Source organism: Sinohyriopsis cumingii, chromosome 10 (genome assembly GCF_028554795.1).
Source record: "Sinohyriopsis cumingii isolate HCF-2022 chromosome 10, ASM2855479v2, whole genome shotgun sequence".
Lineage (NCBI taxonomy): Eukaryota > Metazoa > Mollusca > Bivalvia > Unionida > Unionidae > Sinohyriopsis > Sinohyriopsis cumingii.
The window spans coordinates 43156369-43173542 of record NC_142970.1 but is presented as its reverse complement, the minus strand read 5'-3'; the positions used below and the strand labels follow the sequence as shown (position 1 = coordinate 43173542).

Here is a 17174-nt window from a genome sequence, read left to right as displayed (position 1 = left end):
ATGTAGCAATAAGTAATTGACCTTACTTTTGGAACTGCTATTTCTGAAACTGAACTGGAGGTAAATAAGTCAAGTCTACTCACCATCAAGTGTTCGTTACGGACCTTTATTTGAAAAATTAATGATGATGCCATAATCCGTTGCATCAGACCCGATTTTTAAAAGTGCTATGATACAAATTATTCAGGTCAACACTAGCAGTACATGATATTCCATCACAACTTAAAGAAAATTGGTCGAACTTGTGACACAAATATTGCTTGCCTTAGTGAGACATTCTTGGTAGGGGTAGAAGGTATATGTATTGATTGTGATTGACGAGTAAAGCCTATATCTTGGTACACAAGACATTTTGAAATATATAGTGCATTTTATATTTTAAATAACTTCCCTGATAACATTGACATTAGTAATATAAGTGTTGCTACATCCTGAATGTATATATCAGTATAGTATGTTTTGAATATGTATTGGAATGAAAGAGTCAAGCTTATATGTTAGTACACAGAATGCGTTAATATTATATCTTGTAGTTGTCAGGTATATGTTCATATTACTCTACTTGTCCTGTCATAGAGAATACATATAACACATTTCAAGGTTCTTTCCGTGATGAGCAGTTATGTGGTGGATGCTGATGGATTAGCAGCAATGGATCATGCTGCTGTCCTCAAAATAGTCCAAGCCCCATAAATAAATTCCCACCAAAATAACATTACTGTATTTACTGTATATGTTTGGACAACATCTATTTTGCGACACTGTATATGATGGGACACAATAAGTTATATAAAGTAATCTGTGTGTACTGTATGGTGTGGAGTAGAAGGATCTTTTGAAAACCTCAGCAGGAACCACCAATCAACAAATGTTTCAGCAACGATTTCTCTAGAATAAGTTTTTCAAGATTCTAGTTTTGTTAATTCCAATTTCAGGTCATTCCACTCAGTCTGGTTGAGGATCTGAATCGGGCAGCATCTGTACCAATTAAGACTGAAGAACAATTGGATTTGTTCCTCAGGTTCCAGCATGAAATAGGCACAATCCTCTATTTCAGGTAAACAAGACATTTTCATGTCTTTGTTAGTTCAGTAAGTGCTGTACCACTGCTGCATGTGACCTTAAATTTTCTCAATCTGATTTAACTGAATTAAAGGATGGGGGTAGTAGTGTGGTGTGTCTCGCAATATTTTAAATTCCATGAGTTCATGACGTTGCATATATTTAATGAATTGTACATGCATTTTTTTACAGTTTTGTATACAGTACATAAACTTTCCACTATCGTCATCACATTAAATACATGCATGTTTCTGTACGTGCACGTGGCATCTTATTTTCCACAGACATCTATTCAGCATATGTGTATTAGCCATTCCCAGGCCGCTCCAATGACCTAGTGGTTAGGGCTTCAGCCTCAAATGTGGGAGGTTGCGAGTTCAAACTCTGGCCAAGTCATACCATAAACTTATAAACATGGTACTAACAGCTGCCTCGCTTGGCGCACATCATGTTACATGTCTGCGGGATGATGCCCCAGAGCTAGACATCACTTTAAACTGCAACACTGCAGACATTGTAGTGATATGGCTGAAAAATTATTAAAGGTACTTTAAAAATCCAACACACACACGTGCGTCATTCTCATCCATGACAAGATAACAAGAATGCTTTCAAACAGACTACCTATTAGATGTCAGATATTTTGTTTAAACTTGTTAGGTGTTACATAGATCCATCTTTTGATCAGATACATCACCCATCTTGGACACAGTTCTGATTAGTGGATGTTGTTTACTTGGATTAGAACAAACAACAACCACCACTTAGAACTCACTAACACATATTTCACAGTGTTTCACATCAGAAGAGTACCATCAAATTAGATTCAAGTAGACAAGATACGGTTCAAAAGAATAACTTCATTCAGAAGTAGTGATGATGAGTAAAGTGCTTCATTATAAATAGGGAACACATTTAGAATGCATCCTGTATGCTGAAGATGGTGGATGGCTGAGGGACAGTACAAACTACATCGCCGTGTTGTATGTGTTGAATTTTTAATTAACATAAATGAGTACGTGTGCTTGCAACATGTTTCAGATGAAGTAAAACTTAAAATGTAAACATCCAATGTTACAAAATATCCAATAGCACAATTCATCAGGCCCCTCTAATTTTAGATCTGGCCCGTCCTGTTTTCAAAGTGAGCTGCCTGTTGGGTTAGTCAAAAAAACAATTTGCCTGAGGAAACTTTGATTGCACGGATAAAAAAATGTAAATGAATTTTAAAGATGTTGACATACCTGCCATAACACATTGCAATCAAAATCACCACAGTCCTACATCAAATTGAGATCCGATTTTAATCAAACTGAAGCATGGCGTGTCATGCTAAAATACAATTTTGTATTTCCGATCCCCCTGGTATGGTCTTGTTTCAAGAAAACACAATCTTCAGTAATCATTAAAGATAAAAGAACCACATTAAGTATATGCTGGTTACAATTATCATGTATAAATGGTAAACATTCATGACTGGAACTCATGTAATAAAATCCCATGGACAGTTTAACTTGTGACAACGTTTCTTTTACATAATTTGTGATGCATATTTAGAATATAAAACAACATCATTTCAGTTGTCGGAATAGTTCAAGTGTATTTCAGTTTGTTCCTGGTTTAAGAAGCAATTAGCTATCAGCCATGCCCAACAATAATAAATTTCAGAACTCTTGGCTGATGGAGTTTTTTGTGTGAGCATGCCAGCTAAACAGAAAAGAAGGAGGGGGGGGGGCTATTAATTATAGGCAAACACTGCAAGCAACACATCAACATACGTCAACTCGGTTCTGACCAGGATTTATTCAGAGAAGTTTGAACACCAGGAAAATCCAGTCCTAGCGAGTGTAGTGGACATTAATGACACTTGCATTATCTTCAAACTTATTTAAACCCTATTGAATTCATGTATGAATTGTACAAATTGCAGTATCGTTTGAAAATATTAAAAAGGGGAAATTTTGGGCATTGAAAGTTGGACTCGTGGCTTGTGGAATTTCAGTCAGGGAAAATCACCAGCCGGGCATGTGTCTAAAACATTTCTTTGAGTACTGACGACTAATAATATTATTGATGACTGATGAAAATTGAATAACTTGTATAGGCTAGGTATGGTTTTGCATAGATCTCTACCTCTTATTTTGATATGTCTATAAGTATGGTAAAATTATAGATGCATCGATATATCAGTGAACTGTTTCGTCCCTAATTGTTATCACCAGTCTTATGGATAGCTGGTTGTATATGCATGGAACTTTAATCAAACATCCTTCTTAAGATGTCCATTTGGTCTGATGTATCAATGGTTTCCATTTGGCCATCATTTCAGCCATTTTGTAAACCTTCTAGTAAGTGGACCGTTTTGACATATGTTGCTTTTCCCTATAATACTCTGTATGATGTATAGTTCATCCTAAATGAAGCCGATACTGATATAAAATCAGGTACCTTGATGCCATCTTGTAAATCCTGTTATTCCAACCTTTCCTGAATAGCTAGATATAGAGTCAGTGTGTTATCACCAAAAGACTTATTATGGTATATGAATGATAATGGTGCATATTACATCCAATATGGTTGCAATTGTTTCAACAGTTAGCAACTAAAATGAAGATCCTGTTTAATTGGATTTTCAGAAATTGTTTTCATTTAGTGCTGCACGAGTCCCTCTGAGGGACTCTTGTCTGACAGTTGTTGTGCTTCTGTCAAATTTATGACAACAAACTTCCTCGTTCAAGGAATGTTCCATCATATTTTGTGGCAACAGACCAGAACTTCCATTAAGCAATGACACACAAATTTTAAGATGCATTTGGCTAGTTAATATGTTTCTAGAATGTCACAATATCTAAGCATATTTGATACTTTCATTTGTTACTTAATTTGGCATAAGGACTTTTCTGTAAAACCTTGAACATTGCAATAACAAGATGACTGATGTAGATATTTGCTTCATACACATATTCCCATATCTACTCCAGCTTCCAGCTGGAATACCTGTGAATCAAGCTTGCAGATTGGCCAACAAAGCATTGTTCCACACAATGCAACAACCTTAATGCTGTTAAACAAACACTAATTTATTTATATACTTCATGGATGGCCAGTGGACTTTGTTAATACTTGGTCTGTGTATACATGTCACTTGTTTGACCTGGCTCTGTTTAGTTAGTAGTAAGGAATTAGACATATCATCATCATACCAAGTGTTTGACATTGCAGTGTTTAGTTGATATTAAAGAATTAGATATATCACCATCATACCAAGTGTTTGACCTGGCTATGTTATGTTGATAGTAAAGAATTAGACCTATCACCATCATACCAAGTGTTTGACTTTGCACTGTTTAGTTGATAGTAAAGAATTAGACCTATCACCATCATACCAAGTGTTTGACCTTGCTCTGTTATGTTGATAGTAAAGAATTAGAACTGTCACCATAATACCAAGTGTTTGACTTCGCACTGTTTAGTTGATAGTTAAGAATTAGATTTATCACCATCATACCAAGCACTACATATTCATACAATTTGTTTTAGATGAGAATTGAGATTGATTTAGCACAAGAACTTTGAAAAGATTGGAAACCAAACAGATTGGAAATCAAACAGAGGGAGGGAGAGTCAACACTGTTTGGAACTGACTATGATTTCTTGAAACTGTTATATATGACAGAGATGACCCACATGGCAGGCACAGTGGTCACTAACCTCATGAATCCAAATGGCTTACCTTTGCAGTCATAGTAGCAACTAACCTCCTGAATCCAAACGTGTTCCCTGTGCAGTCATAGTAGCTAATAAACCCATGAATCAAAATGTCTTCCCTTTGCGGTCACAATAGCTACTAAATTCAAGAATCCAAATGTCTTCCCTTTGTAGTCACAGTAGCCACTAACCTCATGAACCCAAATGTCTACCCCTTGCAATCAGAGTAGCTACTAAACTCATGAATTCAAATGTCTTCCCGTTGGTCAGTAGCCACTAACCTGATGAGTCAAAATGTCTTCCCTTTGCAGTCACAGTAGCTACTAACCTCATGAATCCAAATGTCTTCCCTTTGCACTCACAGTAGCCAATAACCTAGTGGATCCAAATGTCTTACCTTTGCAATCACAGTAGCTACTAACCTCATGAATCAAAATGTCTTCCCTTTGCACAGTAGCCACTTACCTCATGAACCCAAATGTCCTCCCTGTGTAGTCACAACAGCTACTAACCTCATGAATCAAAATGTTTTACATTTGCACAGTAACTACTAACCTCATGAATCCAAATGTCTTCCCTTTGCAGTCACAGTAGCTACTAACAAAATTAATCCAAATGTCATCCCTGTGCAGACACAATAGATACTAACCTCATGAATCCAAATGTCTTCCCCTTGCAGTCACAGTAGCTACTAACAAAATTAATCCAAATGTCATCCCTGTGCAGACACAATAGCTACTAACCTCATGAATCCAAATGTTATCCCTTTGCAGTCACAGTAGCAACTAACATCGTGGATCGAAATGTCTTCAAATTGCAGTCACAGTAGCCACCAACCTCATGAATCCAAATGTCTTCCCCTTGCAATCAGAGTAGCTACAAAACTCATGAATCCAAATGTCTTCCCTTTGCAGTCACAGTAGCTACTAACCTCATGAATCCATATGTCTTCCCTTTGCAGTCACAGTAGCCACTACATTCATGAATCGAAAATGTCTTCCCCTTGCAGTCACAGTAGCTACTAACCTCATGCATCCAAATGTCTTCCCTTTGCAGTCACGGTAGCTACTAAACTTATGAATCCAAATGTCTTCCCTTTGACGTCACAGTAGCCACTAAATTCATGAACGCAAATGTCTTCCCATTGCAATCAGAGTAGCTACTAAACTGATGAATCCAAATGCATTCCCTGTGCAGTCACAGTGGCTACTAAACCCTTTAATCCAAATGGCTTCCCTGTGCAGTCACAGTAGCTAATAAATTCATTAATCCAAATGTATTTCCTTTGCAGTCACAGTAGCCACTAACCTCATGAATCAAAATTGCTTCCCTTTGCACAGTAGTCACTTACCTCATGAACCCAAATGTCTCCTCTGTGTATTCACAACAGCTACTAACCTCATGAATCAACATGTTTTACATTTGCACAGTAGCTACTAACCTCATGAATCCAAAAGTCTTCCCTTTATAGTCACAGTCGCCACTAACATTATGAATCCAAATGCCTTCCTTTTGCATTCAAAGTATCTACAAGCAAAATTAATCCAAATGTCATCCCTGTGCAGGCACAAGAGCTACTAATCTCATGAATCCAAATGTCTTACTTTTGCAGTCACAATTGCTACTAACCTCATGAATCAAAATGTCTTCCCTTTGCAGTCATAGTAGCCACTAACCACATGAATCCAAATGTCATCCCTTTGCAGTCACAGTAGCTACTAACAAAATTAATCCAAATGCCATCCCTGTGCAGGCACAGTAGCTACTAATCTCATGAATCCAAATGTCTTTCCTGTGCAGTCACAGTAGCTACTAACCTCATGGATCAAAATGTCCTCAGATTGCAGTCACAGTAGCCACCATCCTCGTGAATCCAAATGTATTCTCTTTGCAGTTACAGTAGCTACTAACCTCATGATTCAGAAATGTCTTCCCTTTGCAGTCACAGTAGCTACTAAACTCATGAATCCAAATGTCTTCCCTGTGCAGTCACATTAGCTACTAAACTCATGAATCCAAAAAATCATCCCTTTGCAGTCACAGTAGCTACTAAACTCATGAATCCAAATCTCTTCCCTGTGCAGTGACAGTAGCTACTAAACTCATGAATCCAAATGTCTTCCAAGTGCAGTCACAGTAGCTACTAAACTCATGAATCCAAATGTCTTCCCTTTGCAGTCACAGTAGCTACTAACAAAATTAATCCAAATGTCATCCCTGTGCAGGCACAGTAGCTACTAATCTCATGAATCCAAATGTCTTTCCTGTGCATTCACAGTAGCTACTAACCTCATGAACCCAAATGTCCTCCCTGTGTTGTCACAACAGATACTAACATCATGAATCAAAATGTTTTATATTTGCACAATAACTACTAACCTCATGAATCCAAATGTCTTCCATTTGCAGTCACAGTAGCTACTGACAAAATTAATCCAAATGTCATCCCTGCACAGACACAGTAGCTACTAATCTCATGAATGATAATGTCTATACTATAATACACGGCATTATATATATATATAATGCAGTGTATTATAGTAACGGTACCAAAGTGCCTTTTGATATTCAAAATTTTTCAATTTCTGTGTTCTCATTAATTGTTGCTGTCTGTTTAACAGTACACCAACTCATCTAACACATGTATTGAGTTTCCAGGACAAGACTCCAAAGCTTTTTGAGATTAGATACACATTTTAGTGTTGATGTGCCTTACAATTCTTGGTACAGACACCTTTATTGGTACTCGCATTAGACTAGTAGTGTTGATGTGCCTTGTGCTATTTTCAATTCTTGGTACACATTAGACCAGTACTGTTCATGTGCCGTGTGCTATTTACAATTCTTGATACACATTAATCTAGTAGTGTTGATGTACCTTGTGCTATTTACAGTTCTGGTTACACGTATTAGTCTGGTAGTGTTGATATGCTTATGTTATTTACTTTACAGAGTATTTATATTTTCAATTTTCATCCATTTACTATTCACAATTTTTTCTCTTCCCAGTATTCTTTTGTAAATACAGATTTCCTATGCATGCAATTTTCAATGAATCTTAGCTAGTTTGGAATGTAAAGGAATATATATATATATGTGTGTGTGTGTGTGTGTGTGTGTGTGTGTGTGTGTGTCGCTCCTGTTTTTCTTACTTTTAGAACTGTAATCTCCAACTTTTTAACATTGATTTCAATTTTCATGCATTCACTAGTCACACTTTTGATTCCAATATAAAAGCCATAATGCCTGTCTCTTTCCAGTATTATTCTGTAAATACACAGTTCCTATGTATGCAATTTTCAAGGAATCTTACGTGATAGTTTGGAATGTCAAGGATATATATATATATATATATATATATATATATATATATATATATATATATATATATATATATATATATATATATATATATGTGTGTGTGTGTGTGTGTGTGTGTGTGTGTGTGTTTGTGTGTGTATGTATGTCTGTGTGTATGTGTGGTGGGTGTGTGTATGTGTCCTGTTTTTCCTCCATTTAGAACTGTAGTCTCCAACTTTTTAACATTGGTAGCAACAACTTATAGGAATATTTCATATGCATGTACTCTTTAAGTATAGTTTAGGTCCATATGCAACACTATTTTAGATAGAACACTATGGAATATGTTTACACACAACCTTATATATATTGACATATATTTCACAAGCTACACTATTTTAAAACACAATGGAATGTTTTCACACGACCTTGTATATATTGACTTAGATTTCACAAGGTACACCACGTTAAAACTCATTATAGCTCTATCAGTGTGTTGCTACAAAATATTAAATGTTCTATGTATACCGTGCATTCTTCTTAATTGTCTGTGTCTACAGTGCAGTATGCGTACAGCACAGTCTACTTAATTTTCCAATAGTAATTATTACCAATCCATTTTCCCATTTCATCAGACCACAGAGTTAGGCACACCAGCTAGTCATGCTGTTGTCCAGGTTATAATAATTACATAGCAAAGTTAGATTAACGTGAAGTTTATGTGTCTTAATACATGTCACTATAACTTTCAGTGTTGAAGGATTGAAGGAGAAGATTATATTGGACCCACAATGGTTCATTGACGCACTGAAGTCCCTCATCACTGCTGAAATGTTCGTTCTTGACAAATATCCTGCCATCAGGAACAAGTGGTTCGAATTGAAAAACAAAGGAAAACTTACCCAAGAACTGATAGGTTGGTAGTTGTTAATTTTGAACTAATGGAACGTACAAATTCTTGTTACTTTTAATGATTGTTATTATTGATGTTAGATTTCTTGTTAATTTGAATTAAAGGTTCTTCATGTAATATTTCTTATTCAGATCCTAAGTGTGTTGAGGAATCTTTATCCGTGGAAGTCATGACCAGTTGTTTATAGCTGTGTCTGATAGCTGTATGGTCCACATGAGTTTATAAGTACAAAGGCCACACAGTCAGTTGCTATGTCTGACAGTGTTACGTTCAATATGAGACCATCAATTGAGGTCCAAGCAAGATGTCCAGTGGGACTGCCAGTATATGTTATACAGCAATGTATATTAGTATGTCTGACAGCTTTATGGTCCACTTGAGATCATCATTTGAAATCTTAACAATTTGTCTATCAGTATGTCTGACCGTCTTGTGGTCCAAATTAGTCCTTTTTATATCATGATAGAATTGTGTCTGAAATGTCAAATATCATGGATTGGAGAAGACGTGTATGTGTTTTGTGGTTGCTACAACTCATCCCCAAAATACGCGATCCAGTGTCAAAGGATCCTCGTGTAAAATACAAACAATTTGAACAACTGTCACTCATTTTTAGAGAAGCAGGCTAGCACACACAAATACACAAGCACAAACACACTAAAGACTGAGAACAGCAGGAATGGAACAAATGGTAACAGTACTGGTTTCAGATTGGACATATTTGCCTTAAGGCATAGTGCATTTTTATCATGTTCTGGCATCCATCTATTTCCAGTCTGGATTCCATATAACTTGTGCTCCCATACATATGTTACAAATCTGGTTTCCACACAAGGTGAGCTTAAATCCAGATATTGGCAGATTTTACCAATTGGTTTCCATACAACTTGATCTGTCATCCAGATATTACCAGTCTGGTTTCCACACAACTTAACCTGCCCTCCAGATATTACCAATTGGTTTCCACACAACTTGACCTGCCATTCAGATATTACTAGTCTAATTTCTATACATCTTGACTTGTCCACCATCTACAGTTATCAAACTTTGTGTATGGCTTGCACTTAGGTTGAGGAAGAAACCTATTGGTTGCAGGATGTATAATGTGCAATGCACAATAATCATGTATATGTCTGGAATAGTGCATGCATTAGTGAGTATGTCTCTGTTATTGTGTACATTTGTATATTTTGGATAGTGTGTGCTTTAGTAAAGTGAGTATTATGTCTGGAATAGTGTGTGCATTAGTGAGTATGTTTGGGATAGAGTGTGCATTAGCATGTATGGGATACTGTGTGTTCTGTAGCTGTTTAGTGAGTATGTCTTGGATAGTGCACACGTGCATAAGCTAGTATATCTGGAATAGTGTGAGAATTAGTGACCATGTCTGGGATAGTGTTGGAATTACTAGGTCTGAGAAAATGTATGCATTATTGAGTATATATGGGATAGTGTGTGCATTAGTGAGTTTTTCTGGGATATTGAGCGCGGTTTAGTGATTATGTCCAGGATAGTGTACACATGTAATTTTGAGTATATCTAGGATAATATGTGCATTAGTGCGTATACTATTATAGCAGGTTATAGAATGTGAAAGGATAAATATTGTATGCATAATGCAGGATTAGCATAATAAAAGGTGTTTACGTTCTTATTATTGTTCCTAACATCAAGTGAAAATAATAATTTGTATCTGCATGTGTGTGTGAAAGGTTAATCTTTATATCATGTCAGATATTTAACAAATTAACCTTTCTTAATGTGAAACAAATATACATATATTCTTAGAATGATGTTTTAAATCACAACTTTGAATGAATTTCATTTAATGTGTTTAGTGAGATGGTCACAAATGATATGAGATATCATGCAAGGTTAGCATAAATGTACTTTTACAATTAAGTCATTATATTTGGATTATGTGATACAGACTTTGTGACCAAAATAGTCAAGCTGCTAATCATATTATGGTACTGTTTGGTCTTGAACGTCGACTACATTTAGTTGTCAAAAGTTAATCAGATTTTTTTCTCTGAATTTAAAATCAGCTTATCTTATCCTAGAACTTGTTTGAAATCAATTTATATTGTTACAAAGGATTTATGTTAAGTTTGTAGATAATTAATATAACACTACATAATGAAACTGTTTGAAATTAATTTTATATTGTTACAAAGGTTTTATGTTAAGTTTGTAGATAATGAATATAACACTACATAATTAAACTGTTGAAATTAATTTTATATTGTTACAAAGGTTTTACAAGTTGTATTATGCTACGTTTGTAGATAATGAATATAACACTATATAATGAAACTTTAGTTATTGTATTGACTACTATTGGATATCTTTAATGACTGATGGCTTACTTTTCAAATACCAGTACTGTAACCAATTAATTCAATATAATGCATCCAGCTAGCCTAGCCAGTCCAGTGTCCAATGTGTTTGATTGCCTTAACTGAGGAATGTCAGAGTGGTTTTGTTGTTAAAGTAAATTTAGTGAATTGTACATGATTTACTTATTGCATGTCACATTTAAGCATGGAACTAGTACAGTGTCACTTAGTGTATATACTACCTAACCATAGATCTAGTACAATGGGACTTAGTGTATATACTACCTAACCATAGATCTAGTACAATGAGACTTAGTGTATATACTACCTAACCATAGATCTAGTACAATGGGACTTAGTGTATATACTACTTAACCATAGATCTAGTGCAATGGAACTTAGTGTATATACTACCTAACCATAGATCTAGCACAATGGGACTTAGTGTATATAATACCTAACCATATATCTAGTACAATGGGACTTAGTGTATAAACTACCTAACCATAGACCTAGTACAATGGGACTTAGTGTATATACTACCTAACCATAGATCTAGTACAATGGGACTTAGTGTATATACTACCTAACCATAGATCTAGTACAGTGTCACTTAGTGTATATACTACCTAAGCATGGAACTAGTACAGTATCACTTAGTGTATATACTACCTAACCATAGATCTAGTACAGTGTCACTTAGTGTATATACTACCTAACCATAGATCTAGTACAATGAGACTTAGTGTATATCTACCTAAGCATAGATCTAGTACAATGAGACTTAGTGTATATACTACCTAACCATAGATCTAGCACAATGGGACTTAGTGTATATACTACCTAACCATAGATCTAGTACAATGGGACTTAGTGTATATACTACCTAATCATATATCTAGTACAGTGTCACTTAGTGTATATACTACCTAAGCATGGAACTAGTACAGTGTCACTTAGTGTATATACTGCCTAACCATAGATCTAGTACAATGGGACTTAGTGTATATACTACCTAACCATAGATCTAGTACAATGAGACTTAGTGTATATACTACCTAACCATAGATCTAGTACAATGGGACTTAGTGTATATACTACTTAACCATAGATCTAGTACAATGGGACTTAGTGTATATACTACCTAACCATAGATCTAGCACAATGGGACTTAGTGTATATAATACCTAACCATATATCTAGTACAATGGGACTTAGTGTATATACTACCTAACCATAGACCTAGTACAATGGGACTTAGTGTATATACTACCTAACCATAGATCTAGTACAATGGGACTTAGTGTATATAATACCTAACCATAGATCTAGTACAGTGTCACTTAGTGTATATACTACCTAAGCATGGAACTAGTACAGTGTCACTTAGTGTATATACTACCTAACCATAGATCTAGTACAATGGAACTTAGTGTATATAATACCTAACCATAGATCTAGTACAATGAGACTTAGTGTATATCTACCTAAGCATAGATCTAGTACAATGAGACTTAGTGTATATACTACCTAACCATAGATCTAGCACAATGGGACTTAGTGTATATACTACCTAACCATAGATCTAGTACAATGGGACTTAGTGTATATACTACCTAATCATAGATCTAGTACAGTGTCACTTAGTGTATATACTACCTAAGCATGGAACTAGTACAGTGTCACTTAGTGTATATACTGCCTAACCATAGATCTAGTACAATGGGACTTAGTGTATATACTACCTAACCATATATCTAGTACAATGGGACTTAGTGTATATACTACCTAACCATAGATCTAGTACAATGGGACTTAGTGGATATACTACCTAACCATAGATCTAGTACAGTGTCACTTAGTGTATATACCACCTAACCATAGACCTAGTACAATGGGACTTAGTGTATATACTACCTAACCATAGACCTAGTACAATGGGACTTAGTGTATATACTACCTAACCATAGACCTAGTACAATGGGACTTAGTGTATATACTACCTAACCATAGATCTAGTACAATGGGACTTAGTGTATATACTACCTAACCATAGATCTAGTACAGTGTCACTTAGTGTATATACTACCTAAGCATGGAACTAGTACAGTGTCACTTAGTGTATATACTACCTAACCATAGATCTAGTACAATGGAACTTAGTGTATATAATACCTAACCATAGATCTAGTACAGTGTCACTTAGTGTATATACTACCTAAGCATGGAACTAGTACAGTGTCACTTAGTGTATATACTACCTAACCATAGATCTAGTACAATGGGACTTAGTGTATATAATACCTAACCATAGATCTAGTACAGTGTCACTTAGTGTATATACTCCTAACCATAGATCTAGTACAGTGTCACTTAGTGTATATACTACCTAACCATAGATCTAGTACAGTGTCACTTAGTGTATATACTGCCTAACCATAGATCTAGTACAATGGGACTTAGTGTATATACTACCTAAGCATAGATCTAGTACAATGGGACTTAGTGTATATACTACCTAACCATAGATCTAGTACAATGGGACTTAGTGTATATACTACCTAACCATAGATCTAGTACAGTGTCACTTAGTGTATATACTACCTAACCATAGATCTAGTACAGTGTCACTTAGTGTATATACTACCTAAGCGTGAAAACAGTAATGTGATGTAGAACATTATACCCAAACTTGGAAATAGCAGAGTGACTTAGTGCATATGTAATTAACCATGGATCTAGTAAAATGGGACTTAGTGCATATCATACCAAATCATAGAACTAGTACAGTGGGATTGAGTGCATATCATACCAAATCATAGAACTAGTACAGTGGGATTGAGTGCATATCATACCAAATCATAGAACTAGTACAATGGGATTTAGTGCATATCATACCAAATCATAGAACTAGTACAATGGGATTTAGTGCGTATCATACCAAATCATAGAACTACTACAATGGGACTTAGTACATATCATACCAAATCATAGAACTAGTACAATGGGACTTAGTACATATCATACCAAATCAATGAACTAGTACAATGGGATTGAGTGCATATCATACCAAATCATAGAACTAGTACAATGGGACTTAGTACATATCATACCAAATCATAGAACTAGTACAATGGGACTTAGTGCATATCATACCAAATCATAGAACTAGTACAATGGGACTGATAAAAGCATGAAACTAGGATGTAGTATCTGAAGTTAATGTTCCACACAAAATATTTAACTTGTGATGACAAACACCAGTGTTTTAAGACTGCAAAACATTTACTAGTTGAAATGTATGTGTTGTGATGAAAGATGTTCAACTTCCAGTTCTTACTGCATAGACCACTTGGCACTCATTCGTATTTGGCACCTCAGATAATGACTTGTGATGTGTCTGGCACCTAAAATGATGACTTGTGATATGACTGACACCTCAGATGATGACTTGTGCTTTGACCGGCACCTACGGTGGTTACTTGTGATATGATTGGCACTTCCAATGGTGAAATGTGATATGACTGGCACCTATGATAGTGACATGTAATATGACTGGCACATACGGTGGTGACTTGTGATATCATTGACACTAACAATGGTGACATGTGATATGATTGGCACGTAAGATGGTGACATGTGATATTATGACGGTCAAGCATGCAGGGCTAAATGGTTGGTAATAGTATAAAATGCCAGATGAACTATTTAAAACTTAATGTTTTTTAATAATATAAAATGACAGGTCTAGCATGTAGGAAAAATTGTTGGTAATGGCATAAAATAACAGGTCAAACATGTAAGACTAAATGGTCGGTAATAGCACAAAATGACAAGTCAAGCATGTAGGACTAAATGGTTCATAATAATAGAAAATGTTGGATTAACCAAGTAAAATTAAATAGTTGGTAATATAAAATGACAGGTCAAGCATGTAAGACTCAGTTGTTGTAAATAATATAAAATAACAGGTCAAGCATGCAAGACTAAGAGGTTAGTAGTGAAATAAAATGCAAGATCAATCATTTACGACTAAAAAGGTTGGTAATAATATAAAATGACAGCTCAAACATATAGGACTAAATGGATGGTAATATCATAAAATGACATCTCAAACATATAGGACTAAATAGTTGGAAATAGTTCAGTATTCCAGATTAAATATATCGGATTAATTGGTTGGAAATATAACAAAATGACAGGTCAAGATTTAAGACTATATGGTTGGAAATACATGTGGTATAAAATGGCAGGTCAAGCATGTAAGACTAAATGGTTTGAAATAGTAGCAAACTCCAGATCAAATATGTAGAACTAATTGGTTGGAAATAGAACAAAATGACAGGTCAAAAAGCATTTAAGAATAATTGGCTGGAAATATTACAAAATTGCAGATCAGCCATGTAAGACTAAATGGTTGGAAATATTATAAAATGCCAGAATAACGATGCGAAATTAAATGGTTATGTAATATTATGAAATATCAGAATAACCATGTACGATTAAATGAGTATGTGATAGTGTGAAAACCTGACATATATCAGTTAACAGGCAAAAGTTGGACCTGATAATTTGGTGATATGCTAACTTAATAGCATGTAGAAATATTATTTTGCATCCATATTCTACCCAAGTTTACATTTTGATTTGGTGGTTAATCGTGATAATGTGTACACATCTTGACTGGGTGTTGAGTTATTTACCAGACTACTCAATGTTTACTTGGTGTTGAGTTATTTACCAGACTACACAATGTTTACTGGGTGTTGAGTTATTTACCAGACTACACAATGTGTATTGGGTGTAGAGCTATTTACCAGACTATACAATGTTTACTGGGTGCAGAGTTATTTACCAGACTACTTATGTTGACTAGGTTACGAGTTCTTAGCCTGAGTACACATCTTGTCTAGATGTGACTTGTTGACCTGAGTAAACATCTTGTATAGGGGTGACTTCTTGACCTGAGTACACAGCTTGACTAGATGTCAGTTCATGACCTGAGTACACAGCTTGAATTGGTGTCAGTTCATGACCTGCAAACACATCTTAACTAGGTGTGACTTTTAGACCTGAGTACACGTCTTGACTAGGTGTGACTTCTTTACCTGAATACACATCTTGACTAGGTGTGACATCTTGACCTGAGTACACAGCTTGACTAGGTGATGTGTTCTTGACCTGAGTACACATCTTGACTTGGTGTGACTTCTAGATCTGATTACACATCTTGGCTAGGTGTGAGTTCATTACAATATTCACATCCCTAGAACAGAGGAGAAAGTTGTTTCCAGGGAAAAAGTATTAGTCTAAGACTAGCCTTTTTATCATACTCAGACAATAGTGTAAGGTGTTCAGATATCCACTAATGCCAGTTTGACTTATTACATACTCAAAATTAAATTACTGTATATGTCATAATGTACATGCTAAAGTCAAATAGAACCGTATCCATTCTACATACAGATTGAAATATATGATCAAAATAATTTAGGTTCATATTTTGTAGGTGGATAAAGTCACTGTTGTTTCTGTTATTGGATAGAAAACAATTATTTTCTTGTCTTTTGTATTAATGTCTTTTCTGGGGGATATTCTGTTTATTCATTTTGTTTTCAAATAATAAAACATTTATGTCAGAAATTATATTGCATTCTAGATGCCATCTGGACAAGAGAGAACAACCCCGATTTCTATGAGAACAAGGAACACGTGTTACTTGTGATGGAAAAATTGAACATTATCGCCAAGCCAATGATATATATTGAAGGCAGTGAAGAGTTGAAGGTCATTTTATAGAGCAGTCCTTTCTTTTAGAAAATATAACCTTGTTGAAATTTGTTAGGAACTAG

General features: G+C 35.3%; 1 protein-coding gene across 5 annotated transcripts in view; it reads left to right on the top strand.

Annotated features, from left to right (window-relative positions):
• The window catches only part of LOC149789940 (uncharacterized), a 108217-nt gene that overhangs the window by 90181 nt on the left and 862 nt on the right, over positions 1 to 17174 (top strand). For all 5 annotated transcript variants that reach the window (XM_089972016.1, XM_089972012.1, XM_089972015.1 and 2 more), the window contains 3 exons: positions 936 to 1057; positions 8823 to 8986; positions 16982 to 17109. In XM_089972016.1, coding sequence (XP_089828142.1) covers positions 936 to 1057; positions 8823 to 8986; positions 16982 to 17109 — 414 coding nt within the window. The remainder of the gene's footprint in view (positions 1 to 935; positions 1058 to 8822; positions 8987 to 16981; positions 17110 to 17174) is intronic.